This window comes from Cherax quadricarinatus, chromosome 83 (genome assembly GCF_038502225.1).
Source record: "Cherax quadricarinatus isolate ZL_2023a chromosome 83, ASM3850222v1, whole genome shotgun sequence".
NCBI lineage: Eukaryota > Metazoa > Arthropoda > Malacostraca > Decapoda > Parastacidae > Cherax > Cherax quadricarinatus.
In genome coordinates this window covers 17894278-17921187 of record NC_091374.1, presented here as the reverse complement: position 1 = coordinate 17921187, position 26910 = coordinate 17894278, and the positions used below count along the sequence as shown (strand labels likewise).

At 38.2% G+C, this 26910-nt stretch overlaps 1 protein-coding gene across 1 annotated transcript in view; it reads left to right on the top strand.

The window, feature by feature from the left end:
- O-fut1 (O-fucosyltransferase 1) overlaps positions 1–26910 on the top strand; it is a 61526-nt gene that overhangs the window by 10288 nt on the left and 24328 nt on the right. The window contains exons 3-5 of the mRNA XM_053796402.2: positions 7732–7855; positions 22991–23182; positions 23533–23702. Of these exons, the coding sequence (XP_053652377.1) occupies positions 7732–7855; positions 22991–23182; positions 23533–23702 (486 nt within the window). The remainder of the gene's footprint in view (positions 1–7731; positions 7856–22990; positions 23183–23532; positions 23703–26910) is intronic.

Genomic DNA, 26910 nt, shown 5'->3' with positions numbered 1-26910 from the left:
ACCCCCTTCTGTATATATTACTAAATTTAAAAGGAGAAACTTTCGTTTTTCCTTTAGGGACACACTGCCTCGGTGGGATATGGCCGGTTTGTTGAAAGATCATCTCCAATTTCCAACCAAGACAGGACTCGCAGCAATGGTTTCAAGTTGGAAAAATTCAGATTCAGGAAGGATATAGGAAAGCACTGGTTTGGTAATAGAGTTGTGGATGAGTGGAACAAACTCCCGAGTACAGTTATTCAGGCTAAAATGTTGTGTAGTTTTAAAAATATGTTAGATAAATACATGAGTGGGTGTGGGTGGGTGTGAGTTGGACCTGACTAGCTTGTGCTGCTGGGTCTGGTGCAGTGCTCCATCCTTGAGTTTAGGTGACCAGACTGGGTGGGTCATTGGTCTTATCCGGGGGGGACATGGACCTGCTCTGCATGGGTCAGTAGGCCTGTTGCAGTGTTCCTTCTTTCTTATGTTCTTATCCCAGAGTGTGGATGGAATTAAACCTAAATGTACAAAGGAATTAAACCTAAATGTACAAAGGAATTAAACCTGAATGTACAAAGTATCCATGCTTACTACTGTGCATATTACATACAGAACATTCAATACAAATATTACCCCAAGCTAAAACAGTTTGTGGAGAGCTGCAGCAGATCATATAGACATAAAAAAAAGTTTCTTTGGTATTCCATATATATGACTTAACCTGAGTAAACATTCCTTGCAATTGAAAAGAATCAAAATTTGGAGCAACTTTCTTGAAAGATGTAAAAACTGTATCTTCCAGTTCCTTCTAAAACATTGTCAGTAAAGCATTCCCGAATTTGATGTCAAATTTAAATGTGTAATGATCTCAAACATTTACTATGTTAGTTGTACCTTATACCACCAGCTTATTTGATCACTACTTCCCTACTGTTATCTAATCCACTTTTTTGTACAAACATTGGTAAATATTTAGTTTAGGGGCTGGTGTGATTTTGTTCTAAATTTATAGGTTAAAGTCCCCTCAAGGAAGGTTCCTTGATGTTGGTGAGGGGCTCTTATTTAGATCTTGCTCCAGGGAATGCCTTACACTGGTGTGATTTTGTTCTAAATTTATAGGTTAAAGTGACTAATATTATTAAATTGGCTTGTGCAGTGGAGATAATTTTAGTTTGTGCAAATTAAAAACCCTAACCTTGCATAACCCAGTCTAACCCAACTCAACCCAACCCAACTCAGCCTAAGCCAACCTAAGGGTACATCATTAGTCAACAGTGGTACAGTAAAACCTCTCATTAACAAATTTTGGCAATTTCAGACAAAAAAAAAAAATTGGCTAGACCAACAGAAGTATCAGACAAAATAATTTTGTTTTTGTAATTACTGGATTTTGTCCACAACAATAGTACCCAGTTGTCTTCTGAAGTATCGGATCAAGTCCGATGACTGACATTTGTCCAGTATGGGCCAGAACAGCCAAATGCAGGATCAGTCTGTTTTCATTGTTCCCTGAGCTATAGTCCACTTGTGCTAATTTATTATTATTTGTATCTGCTCTCACACACACTTATCAGTCAGTCTCTAATTTTCCCTGGATTTAAAGTATTTTCTATGACTTTGTTGGCATTTTAAGGAAAGTGCAATTAGGCTTCTAAAACAAGTGGTGGTTTACCTGGAGAGGGTTTCGGGGGTCAACGCCCCCGCGGCCCGGTCTGAGACCAGGCCTCATGGTAGATCAGGATCTGATCAACCAGGCTGTTACTGCTGGTTACACGCAAGCTGACGTATGAACCACAGCCCGGTTGGTCAGGTACTGACTTTAGGTGCCTGTCCAGTGCCTTCTTGAAGACAGCCAGGAGTCTATTGGTAATCCCCCTTATGTATGCTGGGAGGCAACTGAACAGTCTTGGGCCCCGGACACTTATTGTGTTGTCTCTCAGTGTACTCGTGGCGCCCCTGTTTTCATCGGGGGAATGTTGCATCTCCTGCCTAGTTTTTTGCTTTAGTATGGAGTGATTTGTGTATGCAGGTTTGGTACCAAGAGGAAACCTATTTCTCACTATTAAGCAAAAACTTGAACTAATGAAAAAGGTTGAGTGTGGCATCTCAGTGGCTTGGATATGTGAGGAGTATGGTGTTAAGAAACAGTGTCTGAAGTCTATAGAAGCAACGACAAACTTACGGACTTTCCTTATAAGTTTAATTTATGTAAAGTAAAAGGATATAAAAGCTATTACTTGTTACCCAAGTACTGTAATAGCTTTTATATCCTTTTACTCATGTACGAATTAATTGCTCTACCATATTGTATTACTACTACTACTACAACTTTTGTCACTACTACTACTACTACTACCACTACCACTAGTATTGCACCTCACTCTGAGCCTATATATACCCTCTGTGTCCATGTATTGTCTGTAATGGCTTGATAAAGCTCCTGGAGAGCGAAACATTGCCACAATAAAATGTCACATTAGTTGCACTTTTGTCCTTTTACTTTACATATTGTCGGTAATTCTACCAACTTTATTACAAGTTTAATTTAGATGTTAGTCAAGCTGTTACTTCTCCTCTGACATTGAGTAAAAGTTATTGTAAGTCACCAATATAGATCATGGCAATTTACACCTCATATCTTTTCCATGAAGAGGTAAGCAAAATTACTGTTAATTACATACAGTACTGTAAAATTGCTATACAGTACAGTACTGTACTTTAGTCATACTGGTTACAATACCCTTATCTGTAGTGTCCAGTTGTCTTCTGCATCAGTGGATTAAGTTCACCAGTTCAGAATACAACCAGATGATTGTGAAAAATTTGTTTCGTAATTCATTAGTTTCAGACATTCATCCATATTTTATACCCCTCTCCCCCTTATTAGTCCATTAATGAGAGGGTTGACTGTACTCGCTTTTTAATTGAAATAGTTCAGTATCCTGTCTGACTTGTTCACAGAAGTGAGATATTCTGTGATATAAGGTAAAGTCAGATGAATTATTGTGCAGAAGGGCAACTGTGTAAAGTGTTGGTATGCTGAGATACTGAAAGCTACTAGCCACTGATTGGCTAAGTGCCATAAAAGTATATATGTTGCTAATATCTCCCAAATGAATAATACACACAAGAATTAAATTTGCCCTAAACTAAATGTTAATCCCAAAATTATTGATGATGAATAGTCACACAAAACTTAAACTACCTGTTATAATTTTTATTCAAAAAACTTGTATTATTATTAAAAGTTTATAAGTACTAAGTGGGCCAGCAGGCTGTAACAACAGCTTGATTGACCAAGCAAGCACTGGATAAGCCTAGCTTGGCCAGGCTCTGGGAGTAGGAAAACTCTTGAAACCCTTCAAGAGTATAATAAATGTATAAAGGTACTAGTCTGCTCAGAATGCCATGTATAACAAGAGTCTGTGCTTATAATGTACATAAGATGTAATCTCAGAGCTCAGTCTACACCTTGTAATTTCTAGGAAGTACAGCTTGAATTTTTGTCTTTTATTTAAATTGGTCTTTTCAGTGTATGGCTGTACACAAATAACCTGCACACAGGAAAATGAAACTTACGACAACGTTTCGGTATTCCACTTTATAGAAAAGTTCCTTGTTTTGTTGAAGACATAACTCAGTACTGTAAGAGTCAAAGTAAGCACTAAGACTTTCAACACCCTCCCGTCTTGCCTGAGAAAACTGCCAACAAACTTCTGGCTGTCTTCAAGAAGGAACTAAATGTGTTTCTAAGGTCAGTTCTTTGTCAGCTAGGCTGTGATGCATACGTTGGATTGCAATTGGCTAGCACCAACAGCCTCGTTGATCAGGCTATCAACTGGAAGGCCTGAGCTGGGCCTGATGACTCCCAACATTTTTAGTTGCATATGTTTATCTACAAAGTTGTAAAACAATTTTCATTTAAGTTTCAATGGTTGCAGCATTCACTGCTTTATTTAATCCTTTCCATTGCCCCTCCACTCAGTTACAAAACTTTCTCATATCCTTTTGGTTCTACTTTTACTCTTTTGTTCAAGTTGTGGTGCTAAGAAGACAAATCTGTAGCTATTCTTCCATATCATGTTGACCCTTAAACTGTCCAAACGTAGATCTACGTTTGGACAGTTTAAGGGTTAAGACCTTAGTATGTAATTATCATGTCTCAACTTTTGTGACCTTGTATAAGGTTATCATGTCTCAACTTTTCCTGCTATTAGGCATTGAGGGCATCTTTGGTGTTATCAACTTTTCATTTTTACTGTCTCTCACTTAGATCTATGTCATTGAAGCCAGTGTCACTCGTGTAGATCTGCGTCTTAATCATAGTACTGTCAAATACTCTGTGATCAGTAAATTTTGGCATAGATATGAGAAAATAGGTCTGTCTAATGAGTGTGCACAGTATAAAAAAACATCCTGCCCCACACAGTGCAGTATGAGAACTGCAATCCTCTGACCCTATGTTAAGGTTAAAATAGTGACTTTGAGGTGTTTTCTAGGGTGATTTTTATGGCTTTATTAGGTGTTTCTTGGTGTCACTTGATGGACCAGAAGACATCCTGATAAAGTGGAAATGATTTTGACAAGTTTCAAACTGGAAGTAGTATGAAATAGGCCTCTAATTAGCAAAAATATTAGATATTTTGTGATTTCCTGGAGGAAGGGTAGTGGCCCCACAGCCCCTTACTCCTGGATTGTTGTGTGTTTTTTGCTAGGCCTGCCTCAATTATCTAGACAGCCTAAACCATGACCAATCAATTTTCCTTATATTTTCTTAGTTGAGGAATTGGGTAAAAGTTTGTGTGATGGATTCAAAATGGAAGGCAGGTTTTATATAGATGAAGAATGGAGATGTGATTGATGAACAGAGGAAAGGTTTCTTTAGTGGCTGGAATGCCTCCAGTGCTTATTTTGGACTTATTTTTGCATTGGAATTTATTATTTTTTTTGTAAAATTGGCCAAATTTCTAACTTTTGGGTGCTTTATATGCCTAATAGTTTAATGAGCAGTTTCTTGTACTCATTAGATAGAACTTAAGACATACTAGTGAAATAGCTAAGAATTGAATCAGTTTGAGTATTATAATTGATCTAAATAGGCCTCAAATTAGGCAGAATCATGTGTGTAAATTGCACCCAGGCAGTCTGGGTGCAATGACACACCAAAAATGTGAAATCTGATAACTTTCACATTTTTGGTGTGTCATTATGTTCAGAAAAAGATTGTCTACCATTTCAGAAGATAAAATTATTGTTATTTTTTAAAAAATCTTGACACTGCCAGCGCTTTTAGTTTCAGGGGTTGTGACAGTGAGAGGGGTTAAACTCATTTTATAGCTCCTGTGGGCCTCTTTTACAAAGATAACAGAACTCTATTCACTTTTCTAAAACATTATGATAAGTTTAGTAGACTTAATGTTATATTGTTTAGATTTTTAGCTTAGGCAAAAAAAATTTCTGACATTTATAGAGAAATCCCATACAATATGCCCTTGTGTGTGTTCAGATTTTATGAACCATTTTAGAAATAACACTGACTGTGAAACCTGTATAACACTCATAGTAGACTCTTGGATCACTTTTTTTTTTTTTTTTTTTTTTTTTTTTTTTTTTTTTTTTTTTTTTTTTTTTTGTTTTTGACTGGGCCGCAGGGGCGTTGACCCCCGGAACTCTCTCCAGGTAAACTCCAGGTAATACCTGTACTCACCTAGTTGTAGTTGCAGGGGTCAAGTCACAGTTCCTGGCCCTGCCTCCTCACTGGTCGCTACTAGGTCACTCTTCCTGCTCTATAAGCTTTATCATACCCCTTCTTACATGTGTTTACATTTCTTTGCATTCATACTTGTGCTCTCTACTGTCTACTTAAAACACTGCTCTGGATCACAGTACCATCCGGCTGCCTGTCTGCTTTGTTAAAGGCCCCTTTTCAGTACATTGAATTAACATCATCTATGTGGCCACTCAACCTTCTCCTCTATCTTGGATTACAGTGATCTGCATGCAGCATGCTTGGCACACATGATGTTCTCATATGGCTTGTTCAGTATACATACTTGGATAAAATTTCCGTAGATACAGTGGAACCCTGAGTTTCGAACGCATCGACTATCGAACACTTTGAGTTTCGACTGCTTTTTCACACCAATTTTGTCCCGAGTATCGAACATGCCCCATGTTTCGAACCGTGTACCAGACCTGTCTGCCTGCGCATGCCTGCGTGCCTTCCCGTGCCTACCCATGCAGGCGTCGTGAGCCAGTCTAGCTTTGTTAATCCTTGAGTGAGCACAACCTTGCATGCTCATCCAAACATTTCAGAATAAATTAATTGTGTTTAGTGCTTTTTTATTGATTGTGACTGTGAAATAAGCCTCCATGGGCCCAAAGAAACTTCTTAGTGGCACCCCTTTGGTGAAGAAAGTGAGAAACACTATAGAAGTGAAGAAAGAAATTGTACAAAAATACGAGGCAGTGGTGGAGGCAGTGGTTGAGGCAATAATAAGTCCTCCCTCTCTGCTTCTCCCTGTCTTCCAGATGCCAAAAAGAGTCTTCAATAAAGGTACATAAATGTGATTTTAAATGTTTATTTAAATGTTTATTTATCTATTTCAATACTCATTTAAGTACTACATGTATTTATAATGGTTTGTGTATGTAAAACTATAGTTATTCTTCAAAAAATGTATTTTTTGTGAATATTTTTATGGGTCTGGAACGGATTAATTGGATTTACATTATTTTTGGGGGGAAATATTGCTTCGAGTTTCGAACGTCTCAACTTTAGAACTAGCTCCTGGAATGGATTAAGTTCGAAACTTGGGGTACCACTGTATTAGCCGGGACTTACACCCCCAAAGTATCCAAAGTGCTGGTGATATTTCAACGCCTCGCCTGCCACTTAAACATCTTGTGCCTAGACTTAAAGACATCTCTCCTCAAAAAAAGGGGCTCAATCTACCCTTGGTTCTTCCATTTCTCATCTGTCTCTGCTGTCCACTTCTTAAGTCCTGATTGGCAAACTTGTTACTGGGTGACAGTGTGTTCTAAGACTCACTACTGGTGGTATGGAGATCATGCAGGCAGGTTTCACAGCCATTCTGAAATGCTTCATGAAATCCCTACGAAGTAATGTCCTAATTCAAAAGTGTTATGTTGTATAAATTTTACTCAGGACCAGATTTATTAGATCTGTTGATAGACAGATCTTTATTATCCTGTTCCTGTATCCTCCTTTGTTTCTTCTCCTTTCTCAAAAATAATTGTAGAGGAAGGTGGTACATAATCATATCTTTGATCATTTTATCTTTGATCACAGTGGAGGTGTGTGCAAAATATGTGATTATATTAAGTTGTGTATGAGTATACGTATTTGCATGAAGTAGATTTGTCAGGGCAAATACTATCGTAGATCGACAGTCAGTGAATTGTAGAAGATAGTGAGTTGTTATTAGGTATTAGACAGATAGCATTTCTCAACATTTTATTACAGTTGAGCACAACAAGTTCATCATCTATCAGGGGCCAGAGGCATTCTGAGCCTATGATCTTCCATGCCTAACCTATGTGAAAATTTAATTTTCAAGACCAAATATTACAGTACAAATCAAACAAGACCATTTCAATGTCCAAGTGCCAAAATAAACTCAGATTCTCTGAATTATCAGATTGAACTTCTAGTGCTCAACTGTATTGAAAACTTATGGCATCATACTCATATTTTGGATGTAGATTTCATCATTGACATACCTTTGACAGATCCAGATCCCATTTGACACATATTTCAAAGTGGAGCCACTTGCTAAGTTTCATCGTGTCATGACCATGCAGGAGTTTATGGACAAAGTTGCACAGGCTATCTGGCCTCCAGAAACAAGAATTGGTTAGTGTCTTGCTTTAGTTTTATAAAAAAATAGTCATATAGTGTTTTACTGCATGAAACTTCATTATATCACTCTTAAGGACCTCAAGTGTTAGCACTGTTTTATTATTGTTATTACGTGCGTACGTATTATTATTATTGCTATTATTATTATTACCATGCATGAGTAAGTATTAAATCTGTAATGCTTATACAGTGTCTTGGATTAAGAGCCCTTCATCATCATGAAGGAAATCTCCTTGAAGATCATTATGATTATTATTATTATTATTATTATTATTATTATTATTATTATTATTTAGCACTAGTGCCTACTTAAATTACAAATGTACCCAGGCACAAGAACTGCAATAGTTGGGCATACCATACCCTTCATAGAAGTGGTGCCTTGATGTTGATGAAGGGATCTTGGTCCATGGAATAAAAGATACCCTTACCTGGATCACCCCTCATTACCTCTTGTTCCCCAAGCACTGTATGACTCCAACTGATTTAGCACTTCCCCATAATAATAATAATAATACTGTAATAATAATAATAATAATAATTTAATATGAATAACGAGATGAATATGAATAATATGTAGTTGGGACAGATGGGATTAGAGCAGAAATGATAAAAGCAGGTGGACGTATAGTTATGTAGTGGTTGCTGTATTATCTAATACAGTACATGAAAGAAGGGAAGTTACCTAAGAGTTGGTAGTAGACATACATAGTTCCTTTGTACTATAAAGGAGGTAATAAAAGTGAGTGTAGGAATTATAGGGAAGTTACCTTTGTTCACTATGCTGGATAAAGTGTATATGGGGTAAAATTATTGTTGCAAGAGTTAAAGGTAAGATAGAAAGAAGGATTGCAGAGGGAAAAAAAAAAAGGTTTGAGGAAGGGTAGGAGATGTGTGTAAACAAAGTATTTATATTGAAGCATATAGATGACCAGTTCTTAGATAAAGGTAAACACCTTTTCATTGTACTTATGGATTTAGAAAAGGCATACGATAGGGTGGATAGAGAAGCAATGTGGCTGATACTCCAAATTTATGGAGTAAAATGTAGAGTGCTGAAAAGTAAAGAGATTTAATGTGGATAATAAGGCTCAGGTTGGGAGTTATAGGAGAGAGGGGCATTATTTTTTAGCAAAGATATGCCTTAGACAGGGATGTGTGATGTCACCATAGTTGTTTAACATATTTATAGATATGTTGTAAAACAAATGAAAGCTAGGGTGCTGGGGACAGGTGTGAGATTTAAAGTTAACAAATTTGAAACGATGTTGGAGTTGTCACAGGTACTCTTTGCCAATGACACAATTCTTTTGAGAGACTGAGGAAAAGTTGCTAAGGTTGGTGGATGAATTTGGGAGAGTATGTAAGAGAAAGTAATTAAAAGTGAACATAGAAAAGAACAAGGTGATGAGAATAATAAAAAATCTAGACAATGAAAGATTTAACAACAGAAGGAAAGGAGGAAATATGGAGGAAGTAAATGTGTCCAGATATTTGGGAGTAGACCTATCAGTGGAATGGTCTCTGAAAGATGAGGTGAACCATAGAATAGAAGAGGGAGAAAAAGAGGTGGGTGGTGCATTGAGGCATCTGTGGAGTCAAAGAACTTTATCCATGAAGATAAAAAAGGGTATATACCAGAATATAGTGATACCAACACTGTTATATGGTTGATAAGGCATGGGTTTAAAATACTGCAGCAAGGAGGAGTCTGGATACAGTAAAGATGTCATGTTAGTGGGCAATATGTGGTGTGAATATTATGCAGAGAATTCAGAGCATAGAAATTAGAAGGTGGTGCAGATTTGCCAGATATAATTCAGATGGCTGAGAAGGGGGTTATATGGTGGTTTGGAGGATTTTTTAAAAATATGTAAATTATTTATAAATGTTGAAAAAAATCTGAAATGTTTGTTATTGCGTATTTCAAAGATTCGAGGCTTTCTCAAGCATTTACTGAAAAACTTCGATTTTTTTTTTTTTAGCTAAAATATGCCTATATATAAGCTACTTAAAAAAACAATAAAATTTGACTTACTTTTCCCATAAAATGCAATTGCAGCAGTAATTTAGAGAGGATGAAACAGAATGGAATGACCTAAGAGGTGTATAAATCAAGGGTTTAGGGAAGGAGGGATAAGGACCATCTCAAGAAAGGTTGATAGGAGAGGGTAAAGGAGGTTGTGAGTGCTAGAGGCTTGAATATCCAGTAGACTTGTTTAATTGTGTTAGACTGGAGTGGAGACAAATAGTTCTTACTACTTAACAAGCTCTTCATGTATAAGAAGGGTAACATTTATAAAGGGATTCAGGGAAACTGGTTAGTTGGACTTGAGTCTTGGAAGTGGGAAGCACAGTGCCTGCAAGCTGAGGGAGGGGCGAGGAAGTTTCAGTTCAGAGAATCATTTGAATTATGATGTCCACACACTATTGGTAAAACAACTGTTGAATGAGTGATAGTGAATGTGTTTCCTTTATTGTGTCACCAATGTGTTAATAAAATAATGTGCACCTCAAACATTAAAATAATGTGCCCCTCAAACATTAATTCGCCATTATAAAAATTACTCTCTCACCAAGTGAGAGAGTAATTGTGGTAGGGGACCTGAATGCTAAAGTAGGAGAAACTTTTAGAGAGGGTGTGGTAGGTAAGTTTGGGGTGCCAGGTGTAAATGATAATGGGAGCCCTTTGATTGAACTTTGTATAGAAAGGGGTTTAGTTATAGGTAATACATATTTTAAGAAAAAGAGGATAACTAAGTATACAAGATATGATGTAGGGCGAAATGACAGTAGTTTGTTGGATTATGTATTGGTAGATAAAAATTGTGTTAGACTGGAGTGGAGACAAATAGTTCTTACTACTTAACAAGCTCTTCATGTATAAGAAGGGTAACATTTATAAAGGGATTCAGGGAAACTGGTTAGTTGGACTTGAGTCTTGGAAGTGGGAAGCACAGTGCCTGCAAGCTGAGGGAGGGGCGAGGAAGTTTCAGTTCAGAGAATCATTTGAATTATGATGTCCACACACTATTGGTAAAACAACTGTTGAATGAGTGATAGTGAATGTGTTTCCTTTATTGTGTCACCAATGTGTTAATAAAATAATGTGCAGGCCGGACTTGAGTCCTCGAGATGGGAAGTACAGTGCCTGCACTCTGAAGGAGGGGTATTAATGTTGCAGTTTAAAAACTGTAGTGTAAAGCACCCTTCTGGCAAGACAGTGATGGAGTGAATGATGGTGAAAGTTTTTCTTTTTCGGGCCACCCTGCCTTGGTGGGAATCGGCCAGTGTGATAATAATAAAAAAAAAAAAATAATGGTGTTGCCAGCCTTCTTCAAAGTTAAAAAACGTCCTTAGGAACATCTCCTTTGGTACCAGTAAGCACACTTAATCACCATAATTGCATTTACTTCATAGTTGACCCTTTTTTTTTTTAGTTACCCTTTCTTTTTTGTTATACTGTACTATATGTTCTAACTTTCGTTATAAAAAAAAAAAATTAGAAATAACCTGGCAGTTTACTTATGTACACAAGTGTCACAGGATAGGAGCATGTTATAATGCATTTTTAAAACCTATGCATAGTAAAGTAGCATGAGTTAAGAAATGGCATGCAGTAGTAAAAGATGATCCTATACATAGATTCAGTAGTTACAGTGGCAAAAATCACATCAGTAACTATGACAGCAAAATGACGCCAGTTGACCAAAAATTCAGGGGGTGAACCCAAGACCCAAGCTTTAATCCCAGTAACCTCAGGTACTGCAGTTACGTAACTGTTATTAACCCCTTCACTGTCGCAACCCCAAAACTTGAGATGTCTCCTGGTGTCACAAAATTTCCGAAAAAAAAGTTATTTTTTCTTATGAAATGATAGAGAATCTTCTCCCAATTGTAATGACACCAAAAGAACGAAATTTGATGGAAAGCTGACGGAATTACGCTCTCGCAAAGTTAGCGACTTCAGCGATATTTACGAATCGGCGATTTTGCCCACTTCGAGCCCTATTTTCGGCTAATTCCATTGTTCCAGTCGACCAAACTCATAGCTATTTCTTTAGAACTCCATTTTTTCTATTGATTGAGTACAAGAAACTGCCCATTTACTGATTTCAACTACTCAGTAACGTGGTCAGAAATTTGCAATTTGGCCAATTTCACGAAAATTTAAAAAAATGACAATTTCAAAATAGGGTCCAGAATGAACAATGCAGACATTCCTGGCTCTAAAATAACATTTTCTTTGTTCATCAGTCAAGTCTCCAGGCTCCTCTGATATTACTCTTGCTTTCTATTTTGAATTTTTATTCGAACAAAAAATAGAAGATTTACTGTTATGTAGACTACTGCAATATTGTAATAATTTTATAAATAATGTCAACCCATTCATGACTGCATATTAGAATGGCTACTTGGACATTTATTGGAAAATTACATCATTTGTTTACTTTTTAACATTGGCAAATATCAAACATTTCCCCTACTTTGAGCTCCATTTCAAGGCTCTTTTCATAGTAAAACCAATCAATATCACACCTATTTCTATAATATGTTTTCCATTCTATCAAATGAGACCAAGAAAACGAGAATACAATCATAAATACCATACGAAAATAAGTTTTTTTTCACATTATACACTGCGTGCTGCAGGAATTTTTTTATATGGTGCACACTGACCACACCGACCCATTCTCTCACATGTGGTCCTACCAGCTTTCTCCTGCTTGATTTGAAGCCGCTAGAATTTATGAGTATATACGTATACGTCAAACACGGTGGCTCGTATGACGTATATATACGACCAAAACAGTCAAAGGTTTAAAATGTCTTATCCCAGAATAAATATCAGTACAGTAGGGCCCCACTTATATGGCGGGTTAGGTTCCAGGCTATCGCCGGAAAGCAGACATTGCCAGAAAGCAGAATGCCATTTTTTCCATTTATAAACGCATATAGTTGCCAGACAACAAGTTTACACTAATTTATATTAAGTTAGTAATAGAACTAGGCATTAAAAACACAAAAAGTAAAATGCATACACAGTACATTCATTACTTATCTTAGAGTATTTGTAATCTTAATGTAGGGAGAGAGGTGAGTAGTACTTATTTGTAGGAAGTCAGGTGTAGGTAGCCTTGGGTCCCCGTCTCATACTTAATATGCGATATTTAAAACAGCCCAGAGAGTTAAAATACACATACATTACACTCACTGTTTACCTTAAAATATGTGTAGTCTTAATGTAGGAAGAGAGGTGAAAAGTATTTATTTGTAGGAAGTCAGTGTAGGTAGCCCAGAGCCATATTATTAGCATCAACATACCTTGTTCACTGAATTTAATCATTTCTAACAACTACCTTTAGATGCCATCATAAACGAAGGGAGAAGTGATGAATAATTCATGCCGAAAATTGTAAACAAAAGCGGAGTGGGGGAGTGGCTGGGCCAAACACAGATTCATACACTTTTTCTCTGGTGGCTGAGCGGAGAAAATGTAATGTTATCACTCCGCCCGGCTACCACACAGGTCCACAAGTATTATTATCAGAGCACATACAAAATATGCAATAAATGCCAGATAACAAGTTTACACTAACTTATATTAAGTTAGCAAAAGAATTAGGCATTAAAAACACAATAATAGGTAAGCTAAACACAGAGTACACTTATTACTTGCCTTAAAATATTAATATTAATGTGTGAGAGGTAAGTGGCAGGGTGTTTATTGAATAAAATCAGAATGGCACACCATCATCCTCTAACTTGGCACTTAAAGCAAGAGGCTTACGACTCCTCTTTATCACAGCTAAGCTTAGACGCCATTGTCAATGAGAGTCAACTAGTTAACGAAAGAGTAAACAAGAGAGAATGAGATACAGAGTTCAGACGATGTAAAAACACAAACTGAACAGGTAGTGGGCGATCACTTGGTCAGGCGAAATAAATGCGTATTAATATGTGTCTACTTTTAGTTCATTCACATGTGTTTGTAAGAGTTTGTAAAACTTTTAGACAGCAACCACAGGGAAGTACTCGGTTAACGAACTTTTTTCATTAGTAGTATTTCATTATATTTTTTCCCATAAGGAATATGTGAAGGATTAGTCCATTTCAGACCCCCAAACATACACGTACAAACGCACTTACATAAATACACTTACATAATTGGTCGCATTTGGAGGTGATCGTTATGCGGGGGTCCACTGTACTACCATCCTGCCAGATGACTGTGAAACAGAAACCTGTAACTGTTTTGCATGATGGTAGGATTGCTGGTTTCTTTTTCTGTCTCATAAACACGCTAGATAACAGGGATATCTTGCTACTCCTACTTACACTTTGGTCACACTTCACAGACACGCACATGCATATATATATATACATACATCTAGGTTTTTCTCCTTTTTCTAAATAGCTCTTGTTCTTCTTTATTTCTTCTATTGTCCATGGGGAAGTGGAAAAGAATCTTTCCTCCGTAAGCCATGCGTGCCGTATGAGGCGACTAAAATGCCGGGAGCAATGGGCTAGTAACCCCTTCTCCTGTAGACATTTACTAAAAAAGAGAAGAAGAAAAACTTTATAAAACTGGGATGCTTGAATGTGCGTGGATGTAGTGCGGATGACAAGAAACAGATGATTGCTGATGTTATGAATGAAAAGAAGTTGGATGTCCTGGCCCTAAGCGAAACAAAGCTGAAGGGGGTAGGGGAGTTTCAGTGGGGGGAAATAAATGGGATTAAATCTGGAGTATCTGAGAGAGTTAGAGCAAAGGAAGGGGGTAGCAGTAATGTTGAATGATCAGTTATGGAAGGAGAAAAGAGAATATGAATGTGTAAATTCAAGAATTATGTGGATTAAAGTAAAGGTTGGATGCGAGAAGTGGGTCATAATAAGTGTGTATGCACCTGGAGAAGAGAGGAATGCAGAGGAGAGAGAGAGATTTTGGGAGATGTTAAGTGAATGTATAGGAACCTTTGAACCAAGTGAGAGAGTAATTGTGGTAGGGGACCTGAATGCTAAAGTAGGAGAAACTTTTAGAGAGGGTGTGGTAGGTAAGTTTGGGGTGCCAGGTGTAAATGATAATGGGAGCCCTTTGATTGAACTTTGTATAGAAAGGGGTTTAGTTATAGGTAATACATATTTTAAGAAAAAGAGGATAAATAAGTATACAAGATATGATGTAGGGCGAAATGACAGTAGTTTGTTGGATTATGTATTGGTAGATAAAAGACTGTTGAGTAGACTTCAGGATGTACATGTTTATAGAGGGGCCATAGATATATCAGATCACTTTCTAGTTGTAGCTACACTGAGAGTAAAAGGTAGATGGGATACAAGGAGAATAGAAGCATCAGGGAAGAGAGAGGTGAAGGTTTATAAACTAAAAGAGGAGGCAGTTAGGGTAAGATATAAACAGCTATTGGAGGATAGATGGGCAAATGAGAGCATAGGCAATGGGGTCGAAGAGGTATGGGGTAGGTTTAAAAATGTAGTGTTAGAGTGTTCAGCAGAAGTTTGTGGTTACAGGAAAGTGGGTGCGGGAGGGAAGAGGAGCGATTGGTGGAATGATGATGTAAAGAGAGTAATAAGGGAGAAAAAGTTAACATATGAGAAGTTTTTACAAAGTAGAAGTGATGCAAGGAGGGAAGAGTATATGGAGAAAAAGAGAGAGGTTAAGAGAGTGGTGAAGCAATGTAAAAAGAGAGCAAATGAGAGAGTGGGTGAGATGTTATTGAAAATAAGAAAAGTTTTGGAGTGAGATTAACAAGTTAAGGAAGCCTAGAGAACAAATGGATTTGTCAGTTAAAAATAGGTGAGGAGAGTTATTAAATGGAGAGTTAGAGGTATTGGGAAGATGGAGGGAATATTTTGAGGATTTGTTAAATGTTAATGAAGATAGGGAAGCTGTGATTTCGTGTATAGGGCAAGGAGGAATAACATCTTGCATGAGTGAGGAAGAGCCAGTTGTGAGTGTGGAGGAAGTTCATGAGGCAGTAGGTAAAATGAAAGGGGGTAAGGCAGCCAGGATTGATGGGATAAAGATAGAAATATTAAAAGCAGGTGGGGATGTAGTTTTGGAGTGGTTGGTGCAATTATTTAATAAATGTATGGAAGAGGGTAAGGTACCTAGGGATTGGCAGAAAGCATGCATAGTTCCTTTGTATAAAGGCAAAGGGGATAAAAGAGAGTGCAAAAATTATAGGGGGATAAGTCTGTTGAGTATACCTGGTAAAGTGTATGGTAGAGTTATTATTGAAAGAATTAAGAGTAAGACGGAGAATAGGATAGCAGATGAACAAGGAGGCTTTAGGAAAGGTAGGGGGTGTGTGGACCAGGTGTTTACAGTGAAAAATATAAGTGAACAGTATTTAGATAAGGCTAAAGAGGTCTTTGTGGCATTTATGGATTTGGAAAAGGCATATGATAGGGTGGATAGGGGGGCAATGTGGCAGATGTTGCAGGTGTATGGTGTAGGAGGTAGGTTACTGAAAGCAGTGAAGAGTTTTTACGAGGATAGTGAGGCTCAAGTTAGAGTATGTAGGAAAGAGGGAAATTATTTCCCAGTAAAAGTAGGCCTTAGACAAGGATGTGTGATGTCACCGTGGTTGTTTAATATATTTATAGATGGGGTTGTAAGAGAAGTGAATGCGAGGGTCTTGGCAAGAGGCGTGGAGTTAAAAGATAAAGAATCACACACAAAGTGGGAGTTGTCACAGTTGCTCTTTGCTGATGACACTGTGCTCTTGGGAGATTCTGAAGAGAAGTTGCAGAGATTGGTGGATGAATTTGGCAGGGTGTGCAAAAGAAGAAAATTAAAGGTGAATACAGGAAAGAGTAAGGTTATGAGGATAACAAAAAGATTAGGTGATGAAAGATTGGATATCAGATTGGAGGGAGAGAGTATGGAGGAGGTGAATGTATTCAGATATTTGGGAGTGGACGTGTCAGCGGATGGGTCTATGAAAGATGAAGTGAATCATAGAATTGATGAGGGGAAAAGGGTGAATGGTGCACTTAGGAGTCTGTGGAGACAAAGAACTTTGTCCTTGGAGGCAAAGAGGGGAATGTATGAGAGTATAGTTTTACCAACGCTCTTATATGGGTGTGAAGCATAGGTGATGAATGTTGTAGCAAGGAGAAGGCTGGAGGCAGTGGAGATGTCATGTCTGAGGGCAATGTGTGGTGTGAATATAATGCAGAGAATTCGTAGTTTGGAAGTTAGGAGGAGGTGCGGGATTACCAAAACTGTTGTCCAGAGGGCTGAGGAAGGGTTGTTGAGGTGGTTCGGACATGTAGAGAGAGTGGAGCGAAACAGAATGACTTCAAGAGTGTATCAGTCTGTAGTGGAAGGAAGGCGGGGTAGGGGTCGGCCTAGGAAAGGTTGGAGGGAGGGGGTAAAGGAGGTTTTGTGTGCGAGGGGCTTGGACTTCCAGCAGGCATGCGTGAGCGTGTTTGATAGGAGTGAATGGAGACAAATGGTTTTTAATACTTGACGTGCTGTTGGAGTGTGAGCAAAGTAACATTTATGAAGGGGTTCAGGGAAACCGGCAGGCCGGACTTGAGTCCTGGAGATGGGAAGTACAGTGCCTGCACTCTGAAGGAGGGGTGTAAATGTTGCAGTTTAAAAACTGTAGTGTAAAGCACCCTTCTGGCAAGACAGTGATGGAGTGAATGATGGTGAAAGTTTTTCTTTTTCGGGCCACCCTGCCTTGGTGGGAATCGGCCAGTGTGATAATAATAAAAAAAAAAATAATTACCTCACAATACAAATACTCTTACATTGTGTACAAGTTAGTACAGAATAAACAAACAGCAACACTCCCATTCTCATGCAACACACCATTTTTAGAGTGAATGAAGATATTATTATTATTATCATAATAAAAAGCGCTAAACCCACAAGGGTCGTGAATTGCTATATATAGAGTGAAGGCATACGAAAGGAATATTTTTCTAGAGTTATCCTCCAGTATTTGACTAGAGAAAACATAATTCTTCTGACACTACCTACACAGCCGCTTTGTAAACAAACCTCACATTTACGTCAATTTTTATTCTGTGATTGTATGCATCATGTGTACATGCTATGTAATGTGTTTCTTATATAATTTTGAGGAAAATATAAAATATAAAATAGATGGATTAATGAAAATGTCTATATTAATGTAAAATAAGAAGGTTAATGTGCCCAAGAGTGATTATTATTATGTAGTACATGCATTGGCGTCATGAGAAGAGAGAGACTTAGCAATTTTAATGTGTACCTGCACACCAGCACAATGTTTAAGTATATTTAGGTACAGGTACACATAATTATAATTATCAGAGTATTTTTTTTTATTATTTTTATTAACACACTGGCTGATTCCCACCAAGGCAGGGTGGCCCAAAAAAGAAAAACTTTCACCATCATTCACTCCATCACTGTCTTGCCAGAAGGGTGCTTTAGTAAACACTACAGTTTTTAAACTGCAACATTAACACCCCTCCTTCAGAGTGCAGGCACTGTACTTCCCATCTCCAGGACTCAAGTCTGGCCTGCTGGTTTCCCTGAATCCCTTCATAAATGTTACTTTGCTCACACTCCAACAGCATGTCAAGTATTAAATATCATTTGTCTCCATTCACTCCTATCAAACACGCTCATGCATGCCCGCTGGAAGTCCAAGCCCCTCACACACAAAACCTCCTTTACCCCCTCCCTCCAACCTTTCCTAGGCCAACCCTTACCCCGCCTTCCTTCCACTACAGACTGATACACTCCATTCTCTCTACATGTCCGAACCACCTCAACAACCCTTCCTCAGCCCTCTGGACAACAGTTTTGGCAATCCCGCACCTCCTCCTAACTTCCAAACTACGAATTCTCTGCATTATATTCACACCACACATTGCCCTCAGATATGACATCTCCACTGCCTCCAGCCTTCTCCTCGCTGCAACATTCATCACCCATGCTTCACACCCATACAGGAGCGTTGGTAAAACTATACTCTCATACATTCCTCTCTTTGCTTCCAAGGACAAAGTTCTTTGTCTCCACAGACTCCTAAGTGCACCACTCACCCTTTTCCCCTCATCAGTTCTGTGATTCAACTCATCTTTCATAGACCCATCAGCTGACACGTCCACTCCCAAATATCTGAATACATTCACGTCCTCCATACTCTCTCCCTCCAATCTGATATCCAATCTTTCATCACCTAATCTTTTTGTTACCCTCATAACCTTACTCTTTGCTGTATTCACTTTCAATTTTCTTGTTTTACATACCCTACCAAATTCATCCACCAACCTCTGCAACTACCCTTCAGAATCACCCAAGAGCACAGTGTCATCAGCAAAGAGCAACTGTGACAACTCCCACTTTGTGTGATTCTTTATCTTTTAACTCCACACCTCTTGCCAAGACCCTCACATTTACTTCTATTACAACCCCGTCTATAAATATATTGAACAACAACGGTGACATCACACATCCTTGTCTAAGGCCTACTTTTACTGGGAAATAATCTCCCTCTTTCCTACATACTCTAACTTGAGCCTCACTATCCTCGTAAAAACTCTTCACTGCTTTCAGTAACCTACCTCCTATAACATACATCTGCAACATCTGCCACATTGCCCCCTATCCACCCTGTCATACGCCTTTTCCAAATCCATAAATGCCACAAAAACCTCTTTAGCCTTATCTAAATACTGTTCACTTATATGTTTCATTGTAAACACCTGGTCCACACACTCCCTACCTTTCCTAAAGCCTCCTTGTTCATCTGGTATCCTATTCTCCGTCTTACTCTTAATTAATTCTTTCAATAATAACTCGACCATACACTTTACCAGGTATACTCAACAGGCTTATCCCCCTATAATTATTGCACTCTCTTTTGTCCCCTTTGCCTTTATACAAAGGAACTATGCATGCTCTCTGCCAATCCCTAGGTACCTTACCCTCTTCCATACATTTATTAAATAATAGCACCAACCACTCCAAAACTATATCCCCACCTGCTTTTAACATTTCTATCTATGTTTCATCAATCCCAGCTGCCTTACCCCCTTTCATTTTACCTACTGCCTCATGAACCTCCCCCACACTCACAACTGGCTCTTCCTCACTCCTACAAGATGTTATTCCTCCTTGCCCTATACACGAAATCACAGCTTTCCTGTGTTCATCAACATTCAACAGTTCCTCAAAATATTCCCTCCATCTTCCCAATACCTCTAACTCTCCATTTAATAACTCTCCTTTCCTATTTTTAACTGACAAATCCATTTGTTCTCTAGGCTTCCGTCTGTATAGTCCTTGTGGCTTAGCGCTTCTTTTTGATTATAATAATAATAATCTAGGCTTCCTTAACTTGTTAATCTCACTCCAAAACTTTTTCTTATTTTCAACAAAATTTGTTGATAACATCTCACCCACTCTCTCATTTGCTCTCTTTTTACATTGCTTCACCACTCTCTTAACCTCTCTTTTTCTCCATATACTCTTCCCTCCTTGCATCACTTCTACTTTGTAAAAACTTCTCATATGCTAACTTTTTCTCCCTTACTACTCTCTTTACATCATCATTCCACCAATCGCTCCTCTTCCCTCCCGCACCCACTTTCCTGTAACCACAAACTTCTGCTGAACACCCTAACACTACATTTTTAAACCTACCCCATTGCCTATGTTCTCATTAGCCCATCTATCCTCCAATAGTTGTTTATATCTTACCCTAACTGCCTCCTCTTTTAGTTTATAAACCTTCACCTCTCTCTTACCTGATGCTTCTATTCTCCTTGTATCCCATCTACCTTTTACTCTCAGTGTAGCTACAACTAAAAAGTGATCTGATATATCTGTGGCCCCTCTATAAACATGTACATCCTGAAGTCTACTCAATAGTCTTTTATCTACCAATACATAATCCAACAAACTACTGTCATTTCGCCCTATATGATATCTTGTATACTTATTTATCCTCTTTTTCTTAAAATATGTATTACCTATAACTAAACCCCTTTCTATACAAAGTTCAATCAAAGGGCTCCCATTATCATTTACACCTGGCACCCCAAACTAAAAGTTTCTCCTACTTTAGCATTCAGGTCCCCTACCACAATTACTCTCTCACTTGATTGAAAGGTTCCTATACATTCACTTAACATCTCCCAAAATCTCTCTCTCTCCTCTACATTCCTCTCTTCTCCAGGTGCATACACACTTATTATGACCCACTTTTTGCATCCAACCTTTACTTTAATCCACATAATCCTTGAATTTATACATTCATATTCTCTTTTCTCCTTCCATAACTGATCCTTCAACATTATTGCTACCCCTTCCTTAGCTCTAACTCTCTCAGATACTCCAGATTTAATCCCATTTATTTCTCCCCACCGAAACTCCCCTACCCCCTTCAGCTTTGTTTCGCTTAGGGCCAGGACATCCAACTTTTTTTCATTCATAACATCAGCAATCATGTTTCTTGTCATCCGCACTACATCCATGCACATTCAAGCATCCCAGTTTTATGAAGTTTTTCTTCTTCTATCAGAGTACTGTACATATAAAATTCACAATAACTTTAAAACACTTGAAATTTTGGAAAGTTTCCAGACATAATAGATATGGTCATGAAGAATGTAAATGAACCAGGTGGGGCGCGCCGTATTTAAAAAACCGCTTGCCGTATAGCAAATTTTGGTCATAATTTGGTGTCGCCATATTAGTGGAACGCCATAAGGTGAAATGCCGTAAATCGGGGCCCTACTGTATATGATGTCTGAGGCACAGGCACCAATTCCTTGGGATACAGAGGTGCTAATACTCTCCTGGTTATGGTCACAGTTTTTATTAACTTTTTCTTAATTTTTAGTGGTGCATAACTTATTTCCTAGAGTATTTTTTTATTCTTAAATACTATAGTTGGGAAGGAATAAATAATATAAAGATGCTTGGAAAAATGTGGTTAGCCTAAAATATCAGTGATGTGTGACATCACTATCTTGTTGACTGGTTGTGGACTTAAGCAAGTTTATTCTTACTTTTTGGGTCACCCTGCCTATGTGGGAAACGGCCGACATGTTAAAAAAAAAAAAGCACAAATACAGTTACATAGATTATCATACATAGCAGCATATGTGTAGAGAACCTAGGATAACCCAAAAAAGTCAGACAGTGACTTGCCAGAAAGATATGCAAGAACAAAGTACAGTAAAGGGAGCTGGTTAGGCAACTAGCATTATAGGAAGGCAAAGTTTAGGATTACATTCTAGACACATCTTTTGATGGAGTAAGCCGTACAGAGCAAGCCAAATTATCCTGTGTACATTGGGTTTCCTCAGAGACTTCTCTCTCGATCACCTGTATTGAGGGATGGTGTCAGAGATGGGTAGATGTACCCTATTTTACGGCATCGGAGACGCTATCCCCCCTCCCCAAAAAAAAAGGGTAGAAAATTTACCCAGCCTCTTGGAGGTCGAAGTACCATTTATCTTTTTTTCCAATATTTAGCCGATCAGAATTTGGGAGGGGGGGAATGTCCTCGACACTGGAGCATCTTGTTTGCCGTAAAATATGGAATCTAACATATCCTATCATGGTGGGGAATATTTCTAACATAATGTGTAAAATCTAACATTCACCCTGCCATGATGAGAAAGTCAGTGTGGCAAAAACAACCTATCTAATAACTTTTACATTTTTTTATTCTTCACTGAAATTAACCTGCATTCTAGGAAGCTGTACTGATGTAAAAAATTTGATACTAAGTATTAACTAGGTACTAAGTTGGTAGACAGCAGCCATCCAGGGAAGTACTACTATCCTGTCATATCATTGTGATATGAAAGCCAATTAATATTTTGCACTCTGGCAGGATTGCTGGTATTGTTCATCTGTTTCATGAATATTCAGTATGCACTGACTTTTACTTTCCTTTGTTTCTTTATAGTCCTGTAATATTTCCTCTCCTATTTAGGCCTGATCTGAGACTGAGCTTCATGGACAATGATCTATGGATTTACTAGATATAACCGATATTTTAGCAAAGTACTTTTTGCCTTAGAACATTTTTATTACATAGCCATCCAGTGAAGATCACCATTTATTCATTCTCATTATGTTTGCAGCTTTCTGCTATGTACCTCGTCACAACTCTGCCGGATGCAATGCAAAAGACGGTAACCCATTTGGACCTTTCTGGGATACTTTCAATGTAGATTTTGTTGGTTCTGAATTCTATCGTGGTCTCAGCTACGATGTTCAGTATCAAAATATGGCCGAACAGTGGAATGAGCTCTACCCACCAACAAAATGGCCTGGTTTGTATAAGAAATGTTCACTCTATATGCATTTTGCTAGTCATCTATGACTGTGGCTGAGATAGAGAGAGAAAATTAAAATAACTTTTAGAGAAAAATGAGAACAGTACAGTAGGACCCCCCTGTATCTGCGGGGGATACATTCCAAGGACCTGCCATAGATACTGAAACCATGGATACTAGCAAACCTATATGGAAAGCACTTCATTGCTTCCCTTAGGCTTTGAAGAAATGCCAACTTTTCTACTTTTGTGCCGATATCGAATCAGTGGATACGGGGATTCTACTGTACTTGTACAGTGATTTTAATTGTTATGTAGCACTCCTTATACAGTATTTTCTTTTTCCAGTGTTGGCCTTCACAGGAGCCCCAGCAACTTTTCCAGTTCAAGAAAGCAATCGACACTTGCACAAGTATCTTGTCTGGAGTGACACCATACTGAGTAAAGCTCAAAATTTTATTTCTTCATTACCTAGAGGGCCATTTATTGGTATACACCTACGAAATGGAATTGATTGGGTATGTTACAGCTTATAATTAATTACATTATAAATTGATTATTTAGATATTTTTTCCAAGGGCACAGAAATTCGAGACTACTGTATATGAATGTTATAGACATCCTTTAATAGCTTTAGTAAAACCCACAAAAAAAAATTAAATAATCATCCTCTTCTGAGATTCTTCTGTCAGTAAATGGTTAGACCTTCCTTGGCATGCTTGCTTTGCTTCCATTATCAGCAAAGGTTTGAAAAATTTATTTATACTGTACCGTATACAGTGGACCCTCGACCAGCGATGGCATCGATTAACGATAAATCTGACTAGCGATACATTTTATCGCAAAAATTTTGCCTTGATTAGCGCTAAAAAACTCGACCAACACTATTCGTTCCGTCTGAGACGCGTCCACTTCTGGCCAGTGTTTACAAGCCAGCCAGCCACCGCGGTCGCTTCCAAGCATACAATTGGAACATTTCATATTATCACAGCCTTTTTAGTGATTGCACCTGCAAAATAAGTCACCATGGGCCCCAAGAAAGCTTCTAGTGCCAACCCTACAGCAAAAAGGGTGAGAATTACTATGGATATGAAGAAAGAGATCATTGATAAGTATGAAAGTGGAGTGCGTGTCTCCGAGCTGGCCAGGCTGTACACAAAACCCCAATCAACCATCGCTACTATTGTGGCCAAGAAAACGGCAATCAAGGAAGCTGTTCTTGCCAAAGGTGCAACTATGTTTTCGAAACTGAGATCGCAAGTGATAGAAGATGTTGAGAGACTGTTATTGGTGTGGATAAACGAGAAACGGATAAGTCACTCTGTCTGACTTTTTTGGGTTATGATAATTATATTGTATGATAATTATATGTAACTGTATTTGTGTATACCTGAATAAACTTACTTACTTAGCACGAGACAGCATCTCTCAAGCGATCATTTGTGAAAAGGCTAGAAAGTTGCATGACGATTTAATTAAAAAAATGCCAGCAACTAGTGATGTGAGTGAATTTAAGGCCAGCAAAGGTTGGTTTGAAGGATTTAAGAAGCGTAGTGGCATTCATAGTGTGATAAGGCATGGTGAGGCTGCCAGTTCGGACCACAGAGCGGCTGAAAAATATGTGCAGGACTTCAAGGAGTACATAGACAGTGAAAGACTGAAACCTGAACAAGTGTTTAATTGTGACGAAACAGGCCTGTTTTGGAAGAAAATGCCAAGCAGGACGTACATTACTCAGGAGGAAAAGGCACTCCCAGGACATAAGCCTATGAAAGACAGGCTTACTCTGTTGATGTGTGCCAATGCTAGTGGTGATTGCAAAGTGAAGCCTTTATTGGTGTATCACTCTGAAACTCCCAGAGTGTTCAGGAAAAACAATGTCGTCAAGGCTAATTCGTGTGTGCTGTGGAGGGCGAACAGTAAGGCATGGGTCACTAGGGACTTTTTCTATGATTGGTTACACCATGCATTTGCCCCCAATGTGAAAAATTACCTATTTGAAAAGAAATTAGACCTTAAGTGCCTCCTGGTATTAGACAATGCTCCTGGTCATCCTTCAGACTTGGCAGAGCGACTTTCTAGGGACATGAGCTTCATTAAGGTGAAGTTTTTGCCTCCTAATACCACTCCTCTTCTAAACACTAAGAAGATCAATGCTCTCCCCTCCTCCCATCCCATCAATCATCACCAGATCTTCAATAAAGGTAAGTGTCATGTAACTGTGCATGTAATCTTCAGTTTGTGTGTATTAAAATTAATATTTCATGTGGTAAAAATTTTTTTTTCAATACTTTTGGGTGTCTTGCACGGATTAATTTGATTTCCATTATTTCTTATGGGAAAACTTGACTAACGATAATTTTGACTAACGATGAGCTCTCAGGAACGGATTAATATCGTTGGTTGAGGGTCCACTGTACAGTGGACCCCCGCATAACGATCACCTCCGAATGCGACCAATTATGTAAGTGTATTTATGTAAGTGCGTTTGTACGTGTATGTTTGGGGGTCTGAAATGGACTAATCTACTTCACAATATTCCTTATGGGAACAAATTCGGTCAGTATTGGCACCTGAACATACTTCTGGATTGAAAAAATATCGTTAACCGGGGGTCCACTGTATATATATTCTTTTAACACATTGGCTGTTTCCCTCCAAAATAGAGTGATCCATAGAAGAAAACACATTCTCCATGCATTTAATAGCTGTCTTTCTGGAAATTCATAGACATTACAAGCCAGTTGATCAACTAAATGGCACCACTGCCGTCTGTTTCAAAATGAAGTCACAGTACTTCTCACTTCCACAACTGAAGTCCAGCTAACCTCTTTCATTGATTATTGTTTTAGATGTTTCTTTGCTTATACTGGCAGCACATCAAATTGCAAAAAACCACTTGTCTCCATTCATCGTAATCTAACACATTCGTACGTACGTACCTGCTGAATGTTCAAGCCCCTACCCCTCTGAACTTACTTAACATCTTTCCAGACCTTTCTGGGATCTTCTCCACACCTATCAACCCCAGATTAATACTCACTCTTGATCAACTTATTTTGTTTCATATTTTCTAAATGATCATCTTTTAATTTTTCACTCCTTATTCTCTGCTTAATATACACATCCACATTGATCCTAAACATAACAAGACTGTCCAGCATTCTTCTAGCTGTAACAGTCAAAGATCGTGCTTCACAGCGGCAATGAAAATCTTGGCACCATTGCACTCGGATACATTACCATTTTTGCATAATTTTATAATTGTTACCTAGACGTGGTCAGACTTCAAATTTTATCTTTATTTTCACTCCTTATTTAGGTGTTATTTTGAAGTTTATCTGGTTGGCTCTCTTGTTTCTTATAAAACCTTGAACAAAATATTTTGGGCTAAGGATTTGGACATACAGCAGGCTTATGTGAGTATGTTAGATAGGAGTGAGCAAAGACAAGTGGTTTTTACAAATTTGACTTGCTGTTGGAGTGTGAACAAAGTAACATTTATGAAGGGATTCAGGGAAACTGTGTAGAAGATGGAATGTACAGTGCCTGCACTCAGGAGGAGGGGGAGGTGTTGCAATTCAGACGGTCATCTTAGGTGTGGTGATATCTTGCTTTTGTGAAAACAGCGATTGAGTGAATGATGATGAGGTTTTTTTTATTTTTATTTATTTAATTTTAGGAGTCTGTGGAGACAAAGAACTTTGTCCATGAAAGCAAAGAGGG